The sequence below is a fragment of the Paramisgurnus dabryanus genome, chromosome 7 (genome assembly GCF_030506205.2).
Source record: "Paramisgurnus dabryanus chromosome 7, PD_genome_1.1, whole genome shotgun sequence".
In the NCBI taxonomy this organism is placed as follows: domain Eukaryota; kingdom Metazoa; phylum Chordata; class Actinopteri; order Cypriniformes; family Cobitidae; genus Paramisgurnus; species Paramisgurnus dabryanus.
The window spans coordinates 20,487,975-20,510,638 of record NC_133343.1 but is presented as its reverse complement, the minus strand read 5'-3'; the positions used below and the strand labels follow the sequence as shown (position 1 = coordinate 20,510,638).

At 37.1% G+C, this 22,664-nt stretch overlaps 1 protein-coding gene across 4 annotated transcripts in view; it reads left to right on the top strand.

Moving 5' to 3' along the window:
• The window catches only part of lepr (leptin receptor), a 62,123-nt gene that overhangs the window by 22,044 nt on the left and 17,415 nt on the right, over positions 1 to 22,664 (top strand). For 3 of the 4 annotated variants that reach the window (XM_065239956.2, XM_065239951.2, XM_065239960.2), the window contains 6 exons: positions 2,653 to 2,705; positions 9,431 to 9,643; positions 12,061 to 12,169; positions 15,169 to 15,350; positions 17,205 to 17,350; positions 18,620 to 18,758. In XM_065239956.2, coding sequence (XP_065096028.1) covers positions 2,653 to 2,705; positions 9,431 to 9,643; positions 12,061 to 12,169; positions 15,169 to 15,350; positions 17,205 to 17,350; positions 18,620 to 18,758 — 842 coding nt within the window. The remainder of the gene's footprint in view (positions 1 to 2,652; positions 2,706 to 9,430; positions 9,644 to 12,060; positions 12,170 to 15,168; positions 15,351 to 17,204; positions 17,351 to 18,619; positions 18,759 to 22,664) is intronic. The other variant, XM_065239959.2, reaches the window with a different exon arrangement.

Here is a 22,664-nt window from a genome sequence, read left to right as displayed (position 1 = left end):
TTGTAACTGGGACGGTACCTTCAGCTCCGAATATGTACCATTATGTACCTTATACATATTAACATGTATCTTTGAGGTAGTAATAGGCTCTCTTTTGGTACCAATATGTACCTCGGAGGTACTAATATGAACTCTTTAGGTGCTAAGCTATACAGTACTTTTTAAAAGGGAGTAGTCCCAGTGACAGCTTGGGTACTATTTTTTCCTCACAGAGTATTTAGCTTCTTAACTCTTTCACCGCCAGCGTTTTTAAAAAAAGTTGCCAGCCAGCGCCAGCGTTTTTCATGATTTTCACCAAAGTTTAATGCCTTCCAGAAAATGTTCTTCTTTAAATATATAAACATACAATATACCAAATGAAAGAACAGACCCTCTGCTTTCAACCAAAAAAAAACGTTTCATCCTACCTTTAGTGGTTCTTTTTCAATCAGCTTTTGAATATGGGTAGGTTTTTGCAAAAACACCATATTTTGAGCAAAAAGCAGAGATAATTCCATTTTTATGACGGACTTTTCATAGAGATCCCATTCAGAGCGATCTTTTAAACAGACACGGACATGCAGCAGCTTGCCATAGGGCAATACTTCCAGTTTTAAAAAGTTGCGGAAGGGCGCCACCTGGTGGATAATAGCGGTATTGCGGAAAGACGGAAAATCTCGTCATTGGCAGGGAAGTGTTTTCTCTTAATTGACGAGATATCTCGTCAATGGCGGGGAAAGAGTTAAAGGACAAGTTTGGTATTTTACACTTAAAGCCCTGTTTTCAGATTGTTTATGATGAAATAGAACGGTTTTGACTGAAATTTCGACATATGCGGCTGCCCCAAGATTTTTCGGGTGTTTGTTGTTTCACCTCTACAATGGGGGTATAGGTGCACTGGAACAATCCTTCCTAAAATGCATTAAACTTTCATTTACAAAGCCGTGAAACTCACAGAGTGGTCAGGGGTGTTCACTGATATGCTCACACAAAAATCGCTGCAAAAGATGCTTTCCAACAGGTGTTTTACCATTCGTTGTAAACTTGTGGACCTATTTTTCCAAATGCCTCACACCCGTATATACTTCCGTTGAGAGCTTGAATAATAGACCCTCCAGCCCAGTTGGTGGCGATAATCTGACTTTTGAAACAAAGTTCCCGGCGCGGAGTAATACCGTACCTCACAGCACATCTTATACAAGTCAACGGAGTTGGCAAAAACTACGATAAAATCTGTTGGAATGCATCTTTTGCAGCGATTTTTGTGTGAGCATATCAGTGAACACCCCTGACCACTCGGTGAGTTTCACGTCTTTGTAAACGTAAGTTTAATGCATTTTAGGAAGGATTGTTCCAGTGCAACTATAGACCCATTGTAGAGGTGGGAGGTGAAACTAGTGATGGGAGAAACAAAGCTTTTCGAAGCTTTGAATCAATTGAACCAATTGCTTTGAAAATGTATTCAGTTTTTCGAAGCAGTTCGAAACCCACACACGCTGGCGACCCCTGCTGGTCAAAATAGTGTAAAAGCAGATGTGTCCAAACATTTTACACTGTTTTTACAAAATAATAGCAAGATTTTTATTAAAATATGTTAAAAAAATTATTTAACCTAATTAAGACATAGTTAAAAGTTTATTATGTGTTTTTAGATTTATTTAGGGCAAACAAATTATTAAAACTAACTACCCTTTTAATTATGCACTTTTTTGTCATTTAATCTGTCTATAAACAAAAAGTAGACAAAATGGCATGTGTTATTAGTCAGAAGGATAAATGTTTTATGAAATTGCATAATAAAACAGACCCGAGTTCACCTAAACATATTAGACACTGGTCATGTGATCAACTCCCCCTAGTGGTGAACCATCGGATTTTCGAAATGTTTCGAAACAATTATGACGTAATGAAGCCTCGTTTGCTAAAATCACGTGACTTGGGCCAGTTTGAAACACGCTCCGAACCACTGATTCGAAACAAAAGATTCGTAAATGTTTCGAAGCCTCATGAAGCAGTGCTTCGAAAACGACCATCACTAGGTGAAACAACAAACACCTGAAAATTCTCGGGGCAGCCGCATATGTCGAAATTTCAGTCAAAACCGTTCTATTTCATCATAAACAATCTGAAAACAGGGCTTTAAGTGTAAAATACCGAACTTGTCCTTTAATACCCCTTTTACAAATATTGTCATTACCTGTCTGATCAGTAGTAATTTTTGAATTAATAATTTGACTTGCAACCCTCCACCATAAAAAGCTCATAGCAATGGACTAAAAACTACTGAAAACAACTAATATGAACAATTTAGGCACAGACATGTACCTTTGAGGTAGCATTATGCATCATTTATGTACAAAGGGGTACTTTTGAAAAGGTTTCACCCCAGTGATGTTTTTTATACCACTTTTCTGCAAAACAACTTTAATGCAAAAATCAAGTTCAAACTGTTCTTGCTAAAAGCATTTTCAAAATAACATAAACAAACAAAATCCATTTGAACCAAGCAGTATCCGAATGACACCCCCTGCAGCATATATGAGTAAACTAAACTAGTTTACTCGTACAGTCAGTACTGTCACGATGTTTGAACCTAAGGATTTTCCCTGTGAAAGAAGATAGTGAGTCATATCTCTATTAAACCATTTTACAGACGTCCTCTCTTTCCCCCAGGTCTCTGTTTATCATGCTTACACTTCTGGTGAATTTCGTTATCATTTCCAGAGGTGAGTTCTTGATCCATTTATATAAACTTGGCTAAAATGTTGCTTTTTCCTGTTTTCATTTAAACTCAGTTTGCCATAACCTGACCAACAGTCAAGTGTCTTTTCATTGTTTTCCATTTCCCATTTGCTGCTGTGGCAAATACCTAAATGTGGGTTGGACACCCACCAGCTGTCAGCAGTGCCCACCTCACAGATGCATTAGCGACGCACATGGTTGAGTGCGCACAGAGAGCAGGAGGTTGATAAATGTACAGAGAGATAGGAAAAGGGAGAGAGTGCAAGAGGGAGATTGAAAGAAAGAAGGTGGAGGGGGGAGCTGCTTACACCTTCATCATGAATCAGATGAATAAACTTTATTGGCCAGCCAGGGGCATGACGGCTGTTGGTGGGTTACTAATGGTGATCTGTGTCATGTTTTGGATGATACTTTGTCCCATTTTTTGTGTTTTATATGAGACACCTCCTTGTTTGTTAACTCTAAAGAGTGGTTTTAACACAGCCCAACACAGCTACATTGGCTTAGTCAATACTGTGAGTTTGGGGCTCTGCTATTTATCAACTAATGGAAAATGGAGAAGAGTTCTATGAAATCTGTGTGAATAAAGCAGGATTTTTAGGAATACACATTTTGCACATTTTACCTAAAAATAAATAAAACGATGTTGGGTCGATACGCTCTTTCAACGAGTACAAAACAAGATGTTTGGAAGCAGATAATTGCTTGCTAATGTTAATGTGCCAAACAGCTTTTGTTGTCTCAATGAAAGCAGCCAGTTTGCTGAACAGATGAACATTGCGCTTAAAACAGATTCGTCTAGTAGATGTTTCACAAATGACCTAGTTCGTTCGTGAAACTCTATAGAGGTGCAGGCTTGTCCTAGCCTTGCAGTCCGCCAGCCAATCAGCTTGCACTTTAGCATTAAAGAGATACTCTAGCGTATAATTAAAATTAGGCCACGATTTACCCATCCTTAAACCATCTTCGATGTACATGATTATCTCTTTTCAGACATACACAATTAGAGATATATAAAAAAATTACCTTGCTCTTCCAAGCTTTATAACAGTAGTAAACAGGGAACAACTTTTGACTTTGAAGCCCATAATAATGCATCCATCCTTCACAGACGTAATCCACACGCGCTCCATTGGGTTAATTCTTATTCGTGACTGGCGTTTTGTTTTTGTCTCTCCTATAGGGGTATAACGGTACTTGTATTCATATCGGACCGTTTCGTGCACCGAATGGCCAAATGCTATCTTTTGTATGCTGAACATAAGTCAATTTTTGTGTTTCCACATAAACATATTAAGTGGCAGAGGTCTCCGCGTTCAGCACAAGTCTTCTGTCAAACAAATAACATAATTCGGCCCGCAGAAAGATTTTTATTTACATAGTTGTATATTCGTTTGATTATTGATGTAAACGTTTTGTTCTATCAAATTGCGTGAGAGGTTGCCCGTCTTTTGTTGCTACGCAAATAATATATTTATTATATTTTAATAAAAAGTGTTTAAAAAAGTGTAAAGAAATTGTTAAAAAAAGTTTATAGTATTAAACAACCTGCAGTTTAATGTTTGCATTTTTCCCCTTACTTTACCGAAAATGAACCGAACCGTGGCTTCAAAACCGAGGTACGCACCGAACCATAATTTTTGCATAACGTTACAGCCCTACTCTCCTATGTGTCTCCGTCATTATAAAAATGCATGGAAAACGCGTGGGTTCTTGTGACATGACCTGTGGTGCGCTTGCGCCATTTTGAAAAGTTGAGATGTTTTTAACTTGATGAGGTGCGGACTCGCCTGGAAATAGCGGCTGCGTCACAGCACGTGCGTGCCTACATTTGAAATAACCAACTTGAGTGCGCAAAAGACGTGATATGTGAACGGCCCTTTTTAGGTGGGGCCTATAAGGGGACTATGAACTGCCGCATTTTTTTAGCTGTTTAGCGCATGACGTAAAACAAGGTGGCAGACCTACACACAGTCGGGTTACTTGGTGGATTTAGAGTGGTCATTTTCACACAAAAGAGAGAAAAAACAAGAGCATTGCAGAAAATTGGGAGAATGGGAAGATGCAACAATATTGGTTCTGAAACAAGGCAAGGAAAATCTCTGAACGTTTCTCAAACGCAAGGCTGCAACCTCAGGAGGTCGCATATGCATGCTGCATACATCATCAAGCCTGGTATATTTAAGTTAACTGAGCATTACATTCACAATTTAAGATATACTAAAAATAAAAGTCAACTTTACAATTGTTAATATTCTGAAATAAGACAGTCTTGAATTGATGACGTATGGAGCTTATAATGCAACCTCCAGAGGCTGCAGCCTTTAGATTGAGAAACGGCCTCTGTATCATCAACACAAGTTTCCCACCAGAACGATTTTTTACAACGAGGGAAACATTGTAACATGCCTGCGTTTCTCCCTGATGCCTCAAAATGTTGATCGTTTAGTATTTTAAAGGTTTCGTATTTTTAAAGTTTTAAGGTTGGCCAGTTTGAGTGTACAAAAGCACAGGTGCTATTTATTCAAATTCTTTTTATTTATTAATGTCAACATTATTTATGTTTAACAGCTAACAAATTTTTAATTACTCATCTTATGGGGTCTAAAACAAGGAAAAGAGACTTTTAAGACATGTTATTATAACTGAAAGTCCTGTGTAGCACTTAATATGCAATAAATGTTTTTGTTCAAAAAATGAGAATTGTGTAAGAGAATCATGATCTCATTTCCCATGGAGAAAAATCGTGATTCACATTTTAGCAAGAATCGTGCAGCCCTAGGATGGGAATGCACTTTTTGGGCTTAAAAAATGCACAGCATCAGAGATTAAACAGTCACTCGCTCCACCTGTCTAAATCTGTTTTCGGGAGGCTATTGTGCCTAACATTGCAGCTGCATCATTTGCATGCTCACTGCATTATGTGTATTCAGCAGTAGTAAGGTTTCTATGAAGGTATATTTGGTGCAAAACAACTGCACACCTGTGACAGTAAAATTTGTATTTGTAGAGATTATCCACACATGTGTATCAGTAAATTTGAAGTCACAGATGAAGAGTTGCAAACTTGTAGATTTTTTTTCTTTCCCTCAAATACAACACAACAGTTACACATTCACAAATCCTTCAGTGCAGCTGCACAAATCCCATTTTACAAATCACAGATTAAGAAACTCACAAGCTCACGTTTTTTGCTACAATTGCTGCAGTAAATATGGTGCATAACCTACTTGAACACCTGCATCAAAATATGTGAAGTCACACACAAATTTTGTACATTCGCAAATCAGTTTGTGCATCTGTGCGATGAGAGTTGCATGTGTGTACAATTGTTTTTTTCACAAATATTTTTTAATTTTTTTAATATTTTCTAGCACAAACACAAGTACATAAATACAACTGCTTGAATCTGCTGCTACGAGTTTCAAACACTCTTTTTCGTGTGCTCTCTGTTTTGCACCAAATATCACGAGATAAATGGTGCGAAAGTGATTTGTATACCTGTAGGCTATGGCGAGCACTGTTCAGCACTGCCCACTAGGTGGCGCCCGACACTCACTGAAGCAGAGTTTTTTAATTACCACCAATGTTTCAGCAAGGTAAATCAAGGTATTATTTTCACCAAGTGGAGAACAATACAAATGGGAGTGCTAATTATGCACAGATGAAGGTAATTACATACAATATTCCAATGATTCATTAGTAAACAAAATATAAGTTCCTTAAATCTCAAACCATCAATATAAGTAGATTAAAAAATACAAGCAGCAAATACACACATAGGCCTACATATAAATAAGATACCAAATGATGTAAGTCCCATTCATTTTTAATATCATAATACCTATTAAAACAACCCAAATCAAAATCTTCTTTTAAACCATGTGTGCCCAATGTTCGCATTTAATATACCTAAAAGGCCTCCTGTCTAAGTAAAAATTGGTCCAACTCACCTCACCTTCTAGATAAAAAATACCGTGTCAATTCCTATCTGGACACCCATCTGGCTCAGCTGCAGTAATGTTTCTTGTCCTATCACCTTGACAGTCACTGCGGTTTCATATTTCTCATCATTAAACTCCTGTCTGATAGCCAGCTTTTGACTAACCCTAAACCGAAGTGACAATGGTAAGAAAATAGGACAAAACAGTTGAGTAACCAATCTGTGAGAATGCCACGGAAAAGAAAGTCTGTGGCAGGGCCACGGAAATATGCAGGGATCCGTGAGAATGCCACGGAAAAATTAGCAAAAAATTCTGTGACTATGCCACAGAAATTCGTGAGATCAGGTTGAACAAAATTGAATGCCTCCCCTTAATTCTTGAAGAGATCTTTTACTGTATATTGATTAGATTCACTGTATTGTACTTGTCTGCCGCCTTGAACTTGAAAACACGACACATCATGTGTGCGGCACAACGCTTCATCCACAAGTAGAGTCTAAATGAGCCCATGTTCGGCTTGGCTTACACTGAACAATTCACATTATTTGTGAATTTAGCTGTTTTAGTGAGTATCATAGTAAACTACTGATTATGTCTTAATATGTCTTCCGAATGTAAACATTTTATTACAATCTGTCTTAAAGCCTAATAAACATTACCTGTTGAAGTCATTAAAGTTACTTAAATAACAAAAGAAGAGAAAATCACTCACTGGTCCTGACTGTAACTTTGTAAAAAAAAATAATAATCCATATTTACTTTAAAATAAATACCTTTTTTGCCAACAATCCTTAATGTTGAGCCCTGCTCTTTGAAGTAAGTTGGTTTATTATTGGTTTATTATGCAAGTTCAGCCTTGCATTATGTTTGTATCTTACAGTTAGTATAATGCATGTAATGAATTCAGGGCAAGAAGAATATTTATCTAATATGGGGTAATGTGAAGTATTATAATAATTACATGTCGTTTTCTTTCATGGAATATGGACCCCTTAAAAAAGCCTTGGACACCCCATTTATAAAATTCTAGTTCTGCCACTGGATTATTGATGTTGTATTTCAGCATATTAATAAGTGTATGCATATTGTGAATGAATTTAATAAACAAATTATTGATAGCCTTTAGTTAATTCACTAAAATTATCCTATATTCAGTTAGCCTATGTTTTCTTTACTGATACAGCAGTGTGCCCAGGATGGTAAAATAATTATTTCTATGTATTACTAATAAACAACACAAGTCTTGTGCATACTGAGATCTATATTTATTTGATTGTTTTTTTCTGATGTGTTAGAAGTCATATATGTAGAGCAGAGAAATAAGAAATTTTTTCCTGGGATGCATGCCCTAGAAAAATACATATGGACCTTGGTATTTATAAAATCCTGCGTACAACCCTGCCCATGACAATAAGAATCCACTCTCAATAGTGTATTACGAGCTGAACGTTTTTTATTCGGATCCCTATATAAACAATTACGAGCTACCCACAAGTCTAAAAAGCTGATTTGATTTGGGTTAGCATCCAAAGTAAATGTTAAGAAATCAGAACAACTGTTTAGATAATAATAAAAAGAATTTAGTTGTTCAGTAACCCGATTCAAAAAGACAGAAATAATCATCCAAATTAGTATATTAGAATAAAAAGCATGTATCTTATTTAAATGTAGGCCTATGTGTGTATTTGCTGCTGGTATTTTTTAATCTACTTATATTGATGGTTTGAAATTTATGAAACTTATATTTTGTTTACTAATGAATCATTGGAGTATTGTATGTAATTACCTTCATCTGTGTAAAATTAGCACTCCCATTTGTATTGTTCTCCACTTGGTGAAAATAATACCTTGATTTACCTTGCTGAAACATTGGTGGTAATTAATAAACTCTGCTTCAGTGAGTGTCGGGCGCCACCTAGTGGGCAGTGCTGAACAGTGCTCGCCATAGCCTACAGGTATACAAATCACTTTCGCACCACTTATCTCGAGATATTTGGTGCAAAACAGAGAGCACACAAAAAAGAGTGTTTGAAACTCGTAGCAGCAGATTCAAGCAGTTGTATTTATGTACTTGTGTTTGTGCTAGAAAATATTTAAAAAATAAAAAAATATTTGTGAAAAATTTTGTTTTACACACATGCAAATCTCATCGCACAGATGCACAAACTGATTTGCGAATGTACAAAATTTGTGTGTGACTTCACATATTTTGATGCAGGTGTTCAAGTAGGTTATGCACCATATTTACTGCAGCAATTGTAGCAAAAAACGTGAGCTTGTGAGTTTCTTAATCTGTGATTTGTAAAATGGGATTTGTGCAGCTGCACTGAAGGATTTGTGAATGTGTAACTGTTGTGTTGTATTTGAGAGAAAGAAAAAAAATCTACAAGTTTGCAACTCTTCATCTGTGACTTCAAATTTACTGATACACATGTGTGGATAATCTCTACAAATACAAATTTTACTGTCACAGGTGTGCAGTTGTTTTGCACCAAATATACCTTCATAGGTTTCATCCCTGCTCTGCAATAGCAGGAGCATGTTTAGTTCTGCCAGGACCAAATACATTGACGTCATGACCACTAACATGATAAAACATATCCTGAGAGTTGCAATGACTGAGAAGGAACAGGATTTCTTTCCTCATTCTATAATAGTTTTGATATCCGAATTAAATTAGATTTGAAGTTCCCTTGACCACATTTTTGCAGTAATACAAGGCATTAAAAGAAATAATGTTCAACTTTGAGATCAATGTGTTCCAGGCTTTGCTGCTTTGATTCCCAGTGATGGCAAGGCTGGGGTTTATGAAGACCTGAAGTGGACGGCTCTGCTATGTTGTCAGATGCCCTTAGATCAGAGAGTGGGCAGTGAACTATCTGTCACCAGCGGTCTTTTGGAACATTCATCCACAGAACGGTGCCAACTGCTAAATGCTTCAAGACCTGAACCCTCCAGTAAATTACTCACCCTTTCTGGTAAAACTAATCTTGCTGATATTATAACAATGATTAAGTCAGCAATTATTTGCACTGTCTACATTTTAGTGTGTTTGCACTTAATGAACATGGTGCTATGAGCAGTGATTTTATAAATAAAGTGCACTAAATAATATCAATTAAATAATTGTGTTTTTTGACAGTATTACTGTGCTTTCACAACGCCATCGGCGAAAGTGTCAATAACCCTGCCAACGACGCTATAAAAAAGATGTGGTGGACGCTCTGACACTTGAATGCATTCTCTGAACTCCTCTCAAGCGGAGGTTTCCGCCTTCAGATTGGTTGCCGCCGAACGTGTCCGCCTTCCAAGTGGTTGCCGCCGAATTGTGTCATAGCTTGTTACTATAAAGTTTAACTAATTTCAACTCCCCTCGATGCTCACACCGTACATGATGCGCCGGAGCTCACCTCTCATTGAAAATTAATGACTTACGGCCAGTGGTGTAACAAGTCAAGGCCAATATGCAAAAAAAAATTAAGGGCCCCCTTAAGCCAAAGCCACCCCCCCCCTTCCTTCCCCGTTGGCATTTAACTGTTGCGCGCAGGTCTGTTTACAACATATACTTTTTATAAGATAGTCAAATATTTTTACTTTACTTTTTTACTTTAAAGGGTAGATTTAAAAACAAAAGTTTTTGACTCTTGACTAACTTCTCCGCCTTCTCTTTTCTCTTTAAGGCCCCACTTTTATGTTTATATTTGTCCATCCTTACTGTTCATGTAGATGGCCGCTATAGTAACCTCTCACACTGTGTTTTTTATTTTTTTCGCGCGGCGATGCATGTAAAAAAATGGTGGCATAGTAGTCTACGCCGGCCGCGGAGTGCAAAATAAATAAATAAACGCAAACAAGAAATGATGGAGAAATTTGACATTTCGGAGAAATAAGAAATCAATACACATGATATGCATACAAAAATATATTTATTGCGGCCACAAATAAAAATTAAATTGAAAAAAAAAATTAATTAAAAGATGGCCCGGGCCCATTTGCACGTGCATACCCTGCATGCCCAGACGCTACGCCACTGCTTCCGGCCACTTTGACGCTTTAGCCGGTGGCGGTGTGAAAGCTTTCAACATTGATTAACATTTTTTGCACACACCTTTATTCAATCAACTTTTTTATGGTGCATGTGTGCCACATACACATTCAGTTCTTGTGCATGGATTACAGTTAAAACAAATGTTTTGTAGAGATTTACTGCATTTGTATAAGCTATTATGGCAACCCAAACTGTACAAATTATGTCAGTCTTCCTGGATTTCATAATAAACATTAAACAACCAGTCAAAACGGCACACTTGTGTACTTCGCAATTAGCTTTAGTGGCTCACCGGAAGTCATAAACCGGAAAGCTTAAAAAATGGCGGCGCCCACATTTACGTCAAGAAACAGGTGGATACCGCTGTTTTTACTGTCCTAAAATGAGCTGATATCTTCCTTGTTTTATGAAGTCCCTTCTTCAGAAATATACGTAACGAGTTCTGATTGCGTAGCTGGTTTAGTGTGTTGTGATTCGACAGCAGCTTAGCTTAGCTGGCTACTGGTGTATTCCTGTTGGCGGACGTTAGTCAAAAACTCTTATTTTGATTTGAAATATCTGTGAAATAGAGGACTGTAGTCCAAACCGGCCATTCTCTGTAGTCCTTAAAAAGCGAATTATGTTAAAGAAAATATATTACCTGCAAATTTGCGCGCGACTATGAAAAAATGCGCGATTGCCACGAACAAGCGTTATTCACGCTCAAGCGCGACTTCTGCGCAAGTTACACATTTTCAACTCAAGGAGAAAATTTGCGCGACGCAAAGTTAAATCCTGTGAATAATCTAATGTGAATAACACAATGCTTCGTGTTTGGTGTGTATGCAGCATTAGGGTGAGTAGAGCTAGTGACTGTAGAAAATAAATCAGTTGTATGGACGAGTAAATAAATTACGCATATGCTAATCAATTCTCATTATTTTCTTATCTCTGTGAAAGGCCTCAGACCTGTAATGGAAATCTACAAATAAATTGATCACATTAAATAAAAATGAGTTAGGGTTTGTGATTAAAGTGCATATTAACTTTTCAAAAAGAGCAAGAAATCAATACAGACAGTCAGAGGTAGAGGTTTATTTTGCCTCCGTCATAACATTATAAAGCATTTATAAAATCTTCAAGGTTAGGAGAAAAAAGTATTCTCCAGATTATTAACTGCAATAGTTCATGCCTTAAACTTTAATCCACACCAGACTGAATATTTGATGCTTTATGTGATTTGCTTTATTCATAGGATAGTGTTTGTGTCTTTCATGCTATTATTGCACAGAATCTAAAATCTAGAGGCGTCTAGTTGCTACAACCTGTGAAGAAAGAGGCTAACAAGAAAATGTAATGTCTTTTCAGGAAACTGTTTGGACATCTTGTGCATGTTTGAAGGTGAATGGTCAAATCTGATTTGCAGTGCAAAGAGCCATAAAGCAGCAGTCCCAGCCGTTAACCCACAACAATTAGTGTGAGTCTTCTCTTTCATTCCCCCCTCCAAATTAAATGCTAGCTGGTGTGTTGCTGGTCCCTGTTGTGTTTAAATAGTATTTGGGACGAATTAAAGAAAAAGTGTACTGAAAAATTTTAATTCTGTCAGTTTTTATTCACCCTTGTGTTGTTCCAGTCTGATAGTTTTAATGCATTGTGTGAACGTTTTACATGGTTCGTTTTTCTAATATCCAATTTGCCAAATTAGCATTTTATCCAACTTACAGTGCATTCAAGCTATACTTTTTTTATCTGTATGTGTTTTTCTATCAAACACATAGCACTCTTTGAGCTGTTAATGCAAAGCTCTTCAAGCTAAGCTCTGTTATCGTGCAGATAAAACCCCACATTGCATGATGGAAGTTTCTGTGGCATTTCCTTCTGCTGGTAGGAGCACTAATTTAGTAAACGCTCCTATGGGTCACATTCGAGGGAAGTGACAAATGACCTAACTGTATAGTCTTCTGTGGGGTGGAGGATATGTATCTAATGCTACTTTCTTTCTCCTGTAAACCACAAAGGCTAAAAGAAAGGAACTGACGGTCCTAATCACGATTCATTTACATGTTTTTTTTACTCTGAATAAACATTCTAAGTCTATTAAAGGAAAACACCACCGTTTTGTTATATTTTACTATGTTCTTACCTCAACTTAGAAGTAATACATACCTATATTTTTCAATGCATGCACTTAATTTTTGTACAGCACGTTGTGAATGTGTTAGCATTTAGCCTAGCCCCATTCATTCCTTAGGATCCGAACAGGGATGAATTTAGAAGCCACCAACCACTTCCATGTTTTCCCTATGTAAAGACTCACGAAATTACGTACCTATAGTCATGTAAATTTTTGATTCTTTTTCGGGATATTGTCACGAATTTCCGTGTTTTTTGGTAACGTATCACAAATTTCTGTTTACGTTGTCATGTATTGGTTATGCAACTGCTTTTTCTTATTTTCAAACCATTGTCGCTTTGGTTTAGGGTTAGATTTGGTGTTTGCGTTAAGATGTCACTTTAAGTATTGGTTTATACTATTTTTCTGGACTTAATTTTTTTTTTTTTTTTTACCATTGTCGCCTGCCGTTAGGGTTAGAGTTGGGTTCGGGTTAGGATGTCATTTTATGTTAATCAAACCCTAAACCGAAGCGGCAATGGGAAGAAAATAGGACAAAACAGTTGTGTAACCAATACGTGACTATGACACGTAAACAGAAATTCGTGATACTGTCACAAAAAAACGGAAATTTGTGATAGGTTCACGAAACAGAATCAAAAATTTACATGACTATAGGTACGTAATTTCAGGAGACTGGGCTGCGAGTAAGTATGGTGGCACTCGGTGCCATAGACAGTAAAAGAAATGGACACAGCGACCCCATTGGATTCAACGGAGACAAGTGAAGTCAATTAGAAGCACGCACTTCCTGGGTGTCGAGCGTACTGCGCAGACTCAAACTGAGCTTAATGGCGTAGATGTCACATGAGCAACCTGTCTGACAATTGTAAGTCTTCTAATAGCCGTGCCACGGGAAATCTGAATCACACACCGAACATTGCAGAGACAGCGAGCGTGAACAGGAGCAAATTTTGTTAAGTATTCTGATTAATAATCTCCCTTGACTTTATGCCTCCACGTCCACCAGATTGCCTCATAGACAGTAAAAGATTGCCTACCAGCTTCTCTCCCAGTCCATACGGTAATTTCTCTACTGTGCGACAGAGAGTCGCAGGTTATGACGCAATCGTTAGCCTATTTTACAAAAACTGCTTCTACTGGGCAATAACGTAAGATACATGGTAATGGAGCCTTTTATACATTTTCGTGTTTCTTTAGAAATAATTAATGGACAAATGGAGTCTTTAAACGCCTCAGATGTAAAGTTATTCGCTGTCAAAGTGACGCCAAAATGAATGGGAGTCAATGGGATGCTAACAGCAGGTGGCGGTTCGCTAAGCAATGGCGGTGCCCGGGGAAGCTTCAATGAAATATGAAACCCTGCTCGGTGCACAATAACATCATCACTCCTGACTACTCCCCCTCTCGCTCAAACTTCCATTAATATTACTGCGCCTGAGGTCGAAGTGCTGCAAACTAAGTGCTCTTCCGCCATACAATATTGTTCTTATTTTTTATCAGCTTAAAAAGTAGCCACTTTTTATTTTGTGGCACCATACTTACTTGTGTAACTACTCATGTTATAGTCTTTAGATTGTGAAAACATGGAAGAGTTTGGTGGCTTCTAAATTCACCCTGTTTGGATCCTAAGGAATGAATGGGGCTAGGCTAAATGCGAACACATTTACAACGCGCTGTACAAAGATTAAATGTACGCATTGAAAAAAGGTAGGTGTGTATTAATTCTTCTAAGTTGAGGTAAGAACATAGTAAAATATTGAAAACGGTGGTGTTTTCCTTTAAATATATACCAGCTGTTATGTCATACTACAAGTGAAAATGTAATATATAGTCATAAAGGCCTGAGTATAGTCTTTTCTATGTGAACTGTTGAACGGACAGCCTTGCAAAACGTATTTTATTTGACTCGTACTGGTAAACAGACGTTCAACGCATGCACATTGCGTAAAAATGCAATGCATCTCCTGGGCTACATACGTGCATGATGCATGACCTACAGTACATGTTTAAAGTACTCTCAGTTACAAAAATCCGGCGGTGTGCTTGCAGTGCGTGCATACTATTCAGATGGCGAAATGTGCATCAGGTGCACTATACGCGGACCGTCATGTCTTTCTTTTAAGAGTGGGTCTTGTGCTCATGAAGATGTATATAATTAGATATATAATGCATTTTCTCTATAGATTTGTATTGTATTGTAAATGGGTACCCCCCTTTTTCATTCTGGTTATAAAACGACTAATTTAAATATTTGTTTTAATTAATGTGTACGAGTGTTGTTAATGCTATGAATGCTAACATAAATTACATTGATTCTTGACTTGTTTTTTTCATTGTAGTTTGGAGATGGGTGTACTTTCAAATGCAACAAACCATACTACTCAGTGTGCTGGGGAAGATACCGCCACATGCTCTATTCCTCTTCATGGAAATGATGCAACTGTTTCGCTGTCCATCGGTTTATCTGTGAATGGCACTACTGCGCTCTCACCAAAATTGCTGATCAACACACATCATCTACGTAAGAACTACATTTTGAGTTAAAAGGTTATATGCCTGTATGTTTTCCTGTCTATGATTTTCTCTGTAAAAAGTAGTATGTTGCATAGCTTCTGGTCAGTGAAAGTAAGTGAATTAGGGCACAGTTCTGGTAATAATGCTGAATTCGTTTTAATCTGCTGTCATCAAAGTGAAAAACAGCCTTTTCATTTCCACCACATACTGGAAGAGCTATCATTCCTGTGCATGTTTACTTTTTTAAAGCTGTAAAGATAGCCGGATTGCTGTATTTCCTTTCGGTGTTGTTTAACATTTTTACTTTTTTAATTTTCAACATGGTACCACACCTAAATCTTTGCATGGCAACATAATCATCTTTATTAAAAGCGTAATGATGTGGTATTGGTGTAAAGCATTGGTTTTATGGCCTATAAATGCATGATTGTAGCCTGCATGATACTGTGAGTCAGTTGTACTGTTAAAAGCATGAGCTCATGGCGACAGGTGTTTTATTGGGGTGTGTTTGTTTTGTTGAAGTCTGGTGCTGATGGATCTCTCCCTCAAGCGTTTTTCCAGGCAGTGAAATACGCGAATATTACCATAGTATGGTTAAATAACCAAAGCTTAACAAAGCCGCATGATGGTCTTTCGGGAAAGAAGAAAATGACTTAAACATTAATTGAGTGAATCGTCCAATCAAAGTAAGCCTGTTTATATTAATTGCAGAGACAGGTCCAATTTCCTCAGAGCTGTTGGTGTGTTAGTGAGATAATGCATGTTAATAAGGTATGCTTTAGTTGAATGCTAATAATGGTTGCGCTAGTATTAATAGAAGGCACTTTGCTGTTTAATGATGCATTTGCTGTTCAGGACATCTTGAACTACAGGTACACAGAATAGTTTGTCTTTGAAAGTAAAACAGCAAATGTAAACAGCATACACTGGTAAACATGGTTTACTCTTGCAAATGCACGGGTGTGTTATTGATGTTTCATAGACAGTGGATTAGACGTCTGTGCCTTGCATTACTTCTAGTGTGTGTTGACAGCAGACGGTGTGATGCTGCTTAGCTAAACTCACATTATTTTAACATTCAAATAAAAAAAATTCAATGTAGGATATCATCATCACCAATTTTACAACACTGACATCCATCTATCTCAATATTTAACTATAAAAATGGGAAAAATCTATTGAATAATCCCCATATAAAATACAGTAGCAAACAGCAATAAATAAAGGCAGCAAACATTCATTCTTATTAAATGGTCCTTTCAGACAGCTTAGTTGTTTGTGTACTTGCCTGACTGTTTGTTGATCTTTTTTCTATCTCTTGCAAACAGGAATAGTTTGTTTGTAGAAATAATGGATTTAATACAGCATTATGCAGTATAAATACTGACTAAAGTGAAGTCAATTCACTTCACTGACCTTTATTATTGCTATAGTTTTGTTAGTTGTGTCAGATGTTTTCCGAAGTGTTTTTTAGAAATTGTGCACTCCACCTGGAAAAAACACCACGGTTTTTCAATATTTTACTATGTTTTTACCTCAACTTAGATGAATTAGTACATACATCTCTTTTCTCAGTGTGTGCACTTAATCGTTGGACAGCGCGTCGTGAATGTTAGCATTTAGCCTAGCCCCATTCATTCATTAGGATCCAAACAGGGATGAATTTAGAATCCACCAATCACTTCTATTTTTCAGATATACGAATGGAGGAAATGTTTACCACAAAAGTATATTATAAATCCGTACATTCACTGAGAGCAGTTTTATTGCATTTTATCCTTAATTTTTTTTTGGATGTGGCTGGTTTAAGAAGCCCACAAACAAAATAAATCAATATTTTGTGCTTTGTTGTCCTTCACAGGTACACCAGACCCGCCAGTCAATCTACATTACAATGTAACTACTGAGGGTGAGGTGATATTTCGATGGAGCGGTACGCAACCTTACAGTGATACAATCCGCTATGAGGTCCGATACTCATCTAACTCTTCAATTCATCAGTGGGAGGTCAGACTCATTATATTTTTTCAAAACTATTCTAAACCTATTTTGGAGGATACACAGAATCTATTCTGAAAAATCTATGAATAGCAACATTGTTTGCAATATTCTACGCAACCCCCTACTCTTGCATGATTGTTTACATTTTTCCACATTATGCCCACTTTAAAAAAATATATAATATATGAGGAGTTCAGAAACAAAACCCTCTTAAAGGAATAGTCTATCCATTTTCCATATTAAACTATGTTATTACCTTAACAATCTTTGCAATACATAGATACAATATATGAAATAAAAGAACAGACCCTCTGCTTTCAAACAAAAAAATCTGTTTCATCCTATCTTCATGTGTTCTGTTTTTATCACCTCTCAAATATGTGTAGGTTTCATCAAAAACACCAAATTTTGAGCAGAGATAATTCCATTTTTGTGAAGGACTTTTGATAGAGATCAGATGCAGAGCGATCTTTAAAACATACACGGACATACAGCTGTTTGCCCTAGGGCAATACTTCCAGGTTTTACAAGTTGCGGAAGAGTGCCACCTGGTGAATAATAGTGGTATTGCAGATTGACGAGATAACTCGTCAATGGCGGGGAAAGAGTTAACTAAGAAGAGTTGATAAATACCTCTATCATCTTAGTGCGTGCACGTAAGCGCTGGGGCGCGCTGCGACACTTCAATAGCATTTAGCTTAGCCCCATTCATTCAATGGTACCACTCAGAGATAAAGTTAGAAGTGACCAAACACATCAACGTTTTTCCTATTTAAGACGAGTAGTTATACGAGCAAGTATGGTGGTACAAAATAAAACGTATCGCTTTTCTAAGCCGATTTAAAAGAGGAACTATATTTTATGGCGGAATAGCACTTTTGGGAGTACTTCGACTTGCCTAAAAAATCCGCTCCCCTTCTCCCTCTCATAATGGAGAGAAGGGAGAGTGTTACTGCGCCAAGCATTTTTAACAGGGTGATATGGCTGCTTAATGAACAGATATTATGTGCTGATAGCATTCGGTTAATATCATTGTCTCATTTTTGATGGTGGTGTTAAGCGGCTTTTGCATCTGAGCTCCTCATATGTTTCAGCTATAAAGAAAGGTTTTCTCTACTACTGTATGTTTTTGACCATTCTAAAAGATTTGGTTCCTACTCATATATTGATCTTATTTGATTTTTTGATTGTTTTAGCTAACATATGTTAGTTAGTCTAATAAATGAAAAACCTTAACAGTGTCAAATAAATCTGAATGACCTGTGGCTCTTTTAGATGGTGAAGGTCAGAGGTCACTCGTGGGTGGCTCTGAATGAACTAAGTTCTGGGATCAGATACATGGTTCAAGTGCGATGCCAAAACGACTTAAACTACTGGAGTGAATGGAGTCAACCTTTCTATTTCACCCTTGATGGTAAGGATTCTGCATTTATTGCTACTGTATTCATTCTGTAATCAAGATGACATACTGCCATTTTGCATAGTTGGGTATCGAGGAAGGTCAGAAAATGAGTAAATATATGCAAATTGTGATATTTGTGAAAGGGTACTTAAAATATTTCAGACTGAGCATGATTTACAATCACCTGTTCTCAATAATAGAATGTACAGGTTACTTACACTAAAAGCATTCAGAATATTATCTATGCAGCTTTGGTGTACTATACATAAAACCTCTTGGGCTTTTTCATATGTGACCTTGGACCACAGATAAGTCATTATGGCCAATGTTAATGCTTTCAGGTGATTTATACATCATCTGAATGATGAATAAATCTGCCTTCCACAGATGTATGGTTTGTTATGACAGGACAATATTTGGTCCAGATACTGTACAACTAATTGAAAATTTGGAATCTGAGGGTGCAAAAAAATCAAAATAGTGAGAAAATCACCTTTAAAGTTTGCAACACATATTACTAATAATAAATACATTTATCATATATTTATTTCATGGGACATGATCTTCACTTAATATCCTTATGATTTTTGGCAAAAACAAATCAATAATTTTGACCCATACAATGCATTGTTGGCTATTGCTACAAATGCACCAGTCAGCCATAACATAAGGATCACCTGCCTATATTATGCAGGTACCCCTTTTACCACCAAAACAGCAGTGACCCATCGATACATGAACTCCACTAGACCTTTCTATCAGAACCAGCATTCACTTGTTCAGCAATTTCAGTGCAGTAGCCCGTCTGTTGGATCGGACCACACAGGCCAGCCTTCGATCCCCATTTTTCCTGCTTTTAACACCTCAAACACTTCTCCTCAAAGTTGATGTGTTAAAAGGAGGAAAAATGGGCAAGCGTAAGGATCTGGGCGACTTTGACAAGGGCAAAATTGTGATGGCTAGACCATGGGCCAGAGCATCTCCAGAACTGCAGCTCTTGTGTTCCCGGTCTCCAAGGAAGGAGAACCGGTGAACCAGCGACAGGGTCATAGGCGGCCAAGGCTCATTGATGCACGTGGGGTGCGAAGGCTGGTACGTGTGGTCCGATCCAACAGACGAGCTACTGTAGCCGAAATTGCTGAAAAAGTGAATGCTGGTTGTGATAGAAAGGTCTAGTGAAGTCCTGCCTTGACGTGTCAAGGCTGTTTTGGTGGCAAAATGGGGACCTACACAATATTAGGCAGGTGGTCATAATATTATGGTTGATTGGTGTATACCCGAGCAACTTTTGACTGGTTTTGTGGTCCAGGGTCACATATATATTAAGCTTCCAGGGTCACTTTAGTGAGATCTATCATTTTGCTGTGCTTCCACCTGAACAGCAGATGTTTAATAAATACTTTGATGCCTACTCTGTATGCGGACAGCACTGTGGCTTGTTGCTATGCTCTCAAACCCACATCTGAAATGTTCTCTAAAGATGCATCCATAATTCAAAGTCCTTTGAGCTCTCAGAATTAATTGGAATGCTTAACAGACATTTTTTGATCTTTTACTAAAGCCTGTGTATACCATGTTCTAGAAAACATCTGTCATGATAGGATTTTTTGTTTACTGTACTTGTTACTCATGGTTCTGAGGATTTTATGGATTAAAGAAATGTTCATATGATTAAAAGGGCACTTAGTTATAATTTTTTATTTCTTGGTTAGTATATTGTTTGATTTTTTAAATCCTGTTATTTTTGTTTAAATATGTGACCAGGACCAGGCCTTTAAAGTTGTCCAAATGTAGTCCCTAGAAACACATATTACCAATGGTAAATACATTTATAATATATATTTACGGTAGGAAATTTTCAAAACATCTTCATGGAACATGATCTTTACTTAATATGATGTTGGCATAAAAAATCAATAATTTTGACACACATAATGTATTTTCAGCTATTGCTGTGCTACCCATCATACTGAATCTCAAAGAATAACATAGTTCAAGAGTAGTAAAAGATGATGTGTAGTTCAGTGAAAATTTCATTGAAGTTAAAAGTGAATATGTATCTAGAGGTTATACAGCAAAGAGATTGGGATTATTTTAACCAAAGGTACACATTAAATTAAAGGGGACATTTCACACGATTTTTTTAGATGTCAAATAAATCTTTGGTGTCCCTAGAGTACATATTTGAAGTTTTAGCAAAAAATTCCATATAGATACTTTATGATAGCATGTTAAAGGGATAGTTCGGCCAAAAATTATATTAAACCCATGATTTACTCACCCCCAAGCTGTCCGAGTTGCATATGTCCATCGTTTTTCAGACAAACACATTTTCGGATATTGTAGAAAATGTTTTAGATCTTTCAGTTGTTTAAATGTAATGTTACGGGGTCCACGACCTTCAAGTCCAAAAAAAGTGCGTCCATCCTTCACAAATTAAATCCAAACGGCTCCAGGATGATAAACAAAGGTCTTCTGGTGTAATCCGCGCGGTGTTGTTGTAGAAATATCCATATTTAAAACTTTATTAACTTAAATAAATATCTTCCGGTAGCGCCGCTAATATAATTTTTGGCCGAACTATCCCTTTAAAATTTTCACTTTGTAGGTGTGTGCAAAAATGTGCCATTTTGGGTGTGTTCTTTAACATGCAAATGAGCTGATCTCTGCACTAAATGGCAGCGCTGTGGGTATATAGTGCTTATTAAGGGGCGGTATTATCCCCTTCTGACATCACAAAGGGAGCCAAATTTTAATGACCTATTTTTTCACATGCTTGCAGAGAATGGTTCACCAAAACTAAGTTACTGGGTTGATCTTATTCACATTTTCTAAATTGATAAAAGAACCGGGGACCCAATTATAGCAAAAAAGTCAAATTTTTATTTTGTGTTCCATTTAAGTATGATTGCATGAATGCTTTAGGTTTTTATCAAACCCTTTAAATCAGACACTTTTGTTGTGTATACACACATGTGAGTTCCTGTAGCTCAACTGGTAAATCATGGCGTTAACAGCTTAAGGTCATGGGTTTTAATACCCTTGTCTGGCAGATGCATACTGTAAATGTAAACATGCACATACTGTACACACCTGACCTTCAGCTATATGAATTCAGTATTTCAGTAAAATCTGCTTCTTCACTGGATAATTTGGTGGATAAAGAAATACATTTTTACACCTATGAAAGAACAGAGTTTCATTTATCAGCTTAGCTGAACAAACTTCAGGTGAGGTTTCTCTTTGTATTGTCGTCTTCACTTTTCAAAGCCCACACAACAGCAGTGCCCATGAGCAATATAGGAGGAGTTGAAAAGAATACCAAGCGAGCGCTTTAACGCATCTGACGTATTGCAGACAGCTACAGCACAATGAACTTGTTGAACTGTCTGCATATTTGTTCATATTTCAGCCTGACTCAACATGATATGGCCTTGTAAGGTTTCTCAGTTTTTTTCACTTTAATGCGATACACATGGCACCGACTTCCTCATATGATGCGAGGAACCAAGAAGAAAGTTGGAAGTGTATTTTCTCCAAAATGGAAAGAAAACATGAGGAATTTGTATTTTACAGTACATAAATAATATATTAGACTTTAGGAATTATTTCAATGCCAATAATGGGTCATTTAATAATTTGACAATGCAAAAATAATTATAATGCAAAAATAGGCATTTTATACAGTATGTGACACTGGCTGTGAAATACAGGCGTCACATTAATTCAAGACTTTGACATGACCTTACCGAAAACTTTATATGTTTACACAATGTTATTTACATTATGTAGGATGATTTTACAGCTTAAGCTGGGTTTTCACATGCATAGTCAAATTTCTTGGGGGTGAAAACTGACCCAGACATGTTTTTGAGAGGTCACATGGTGACTGTTATGAATTCTGATGTATTCATTTGT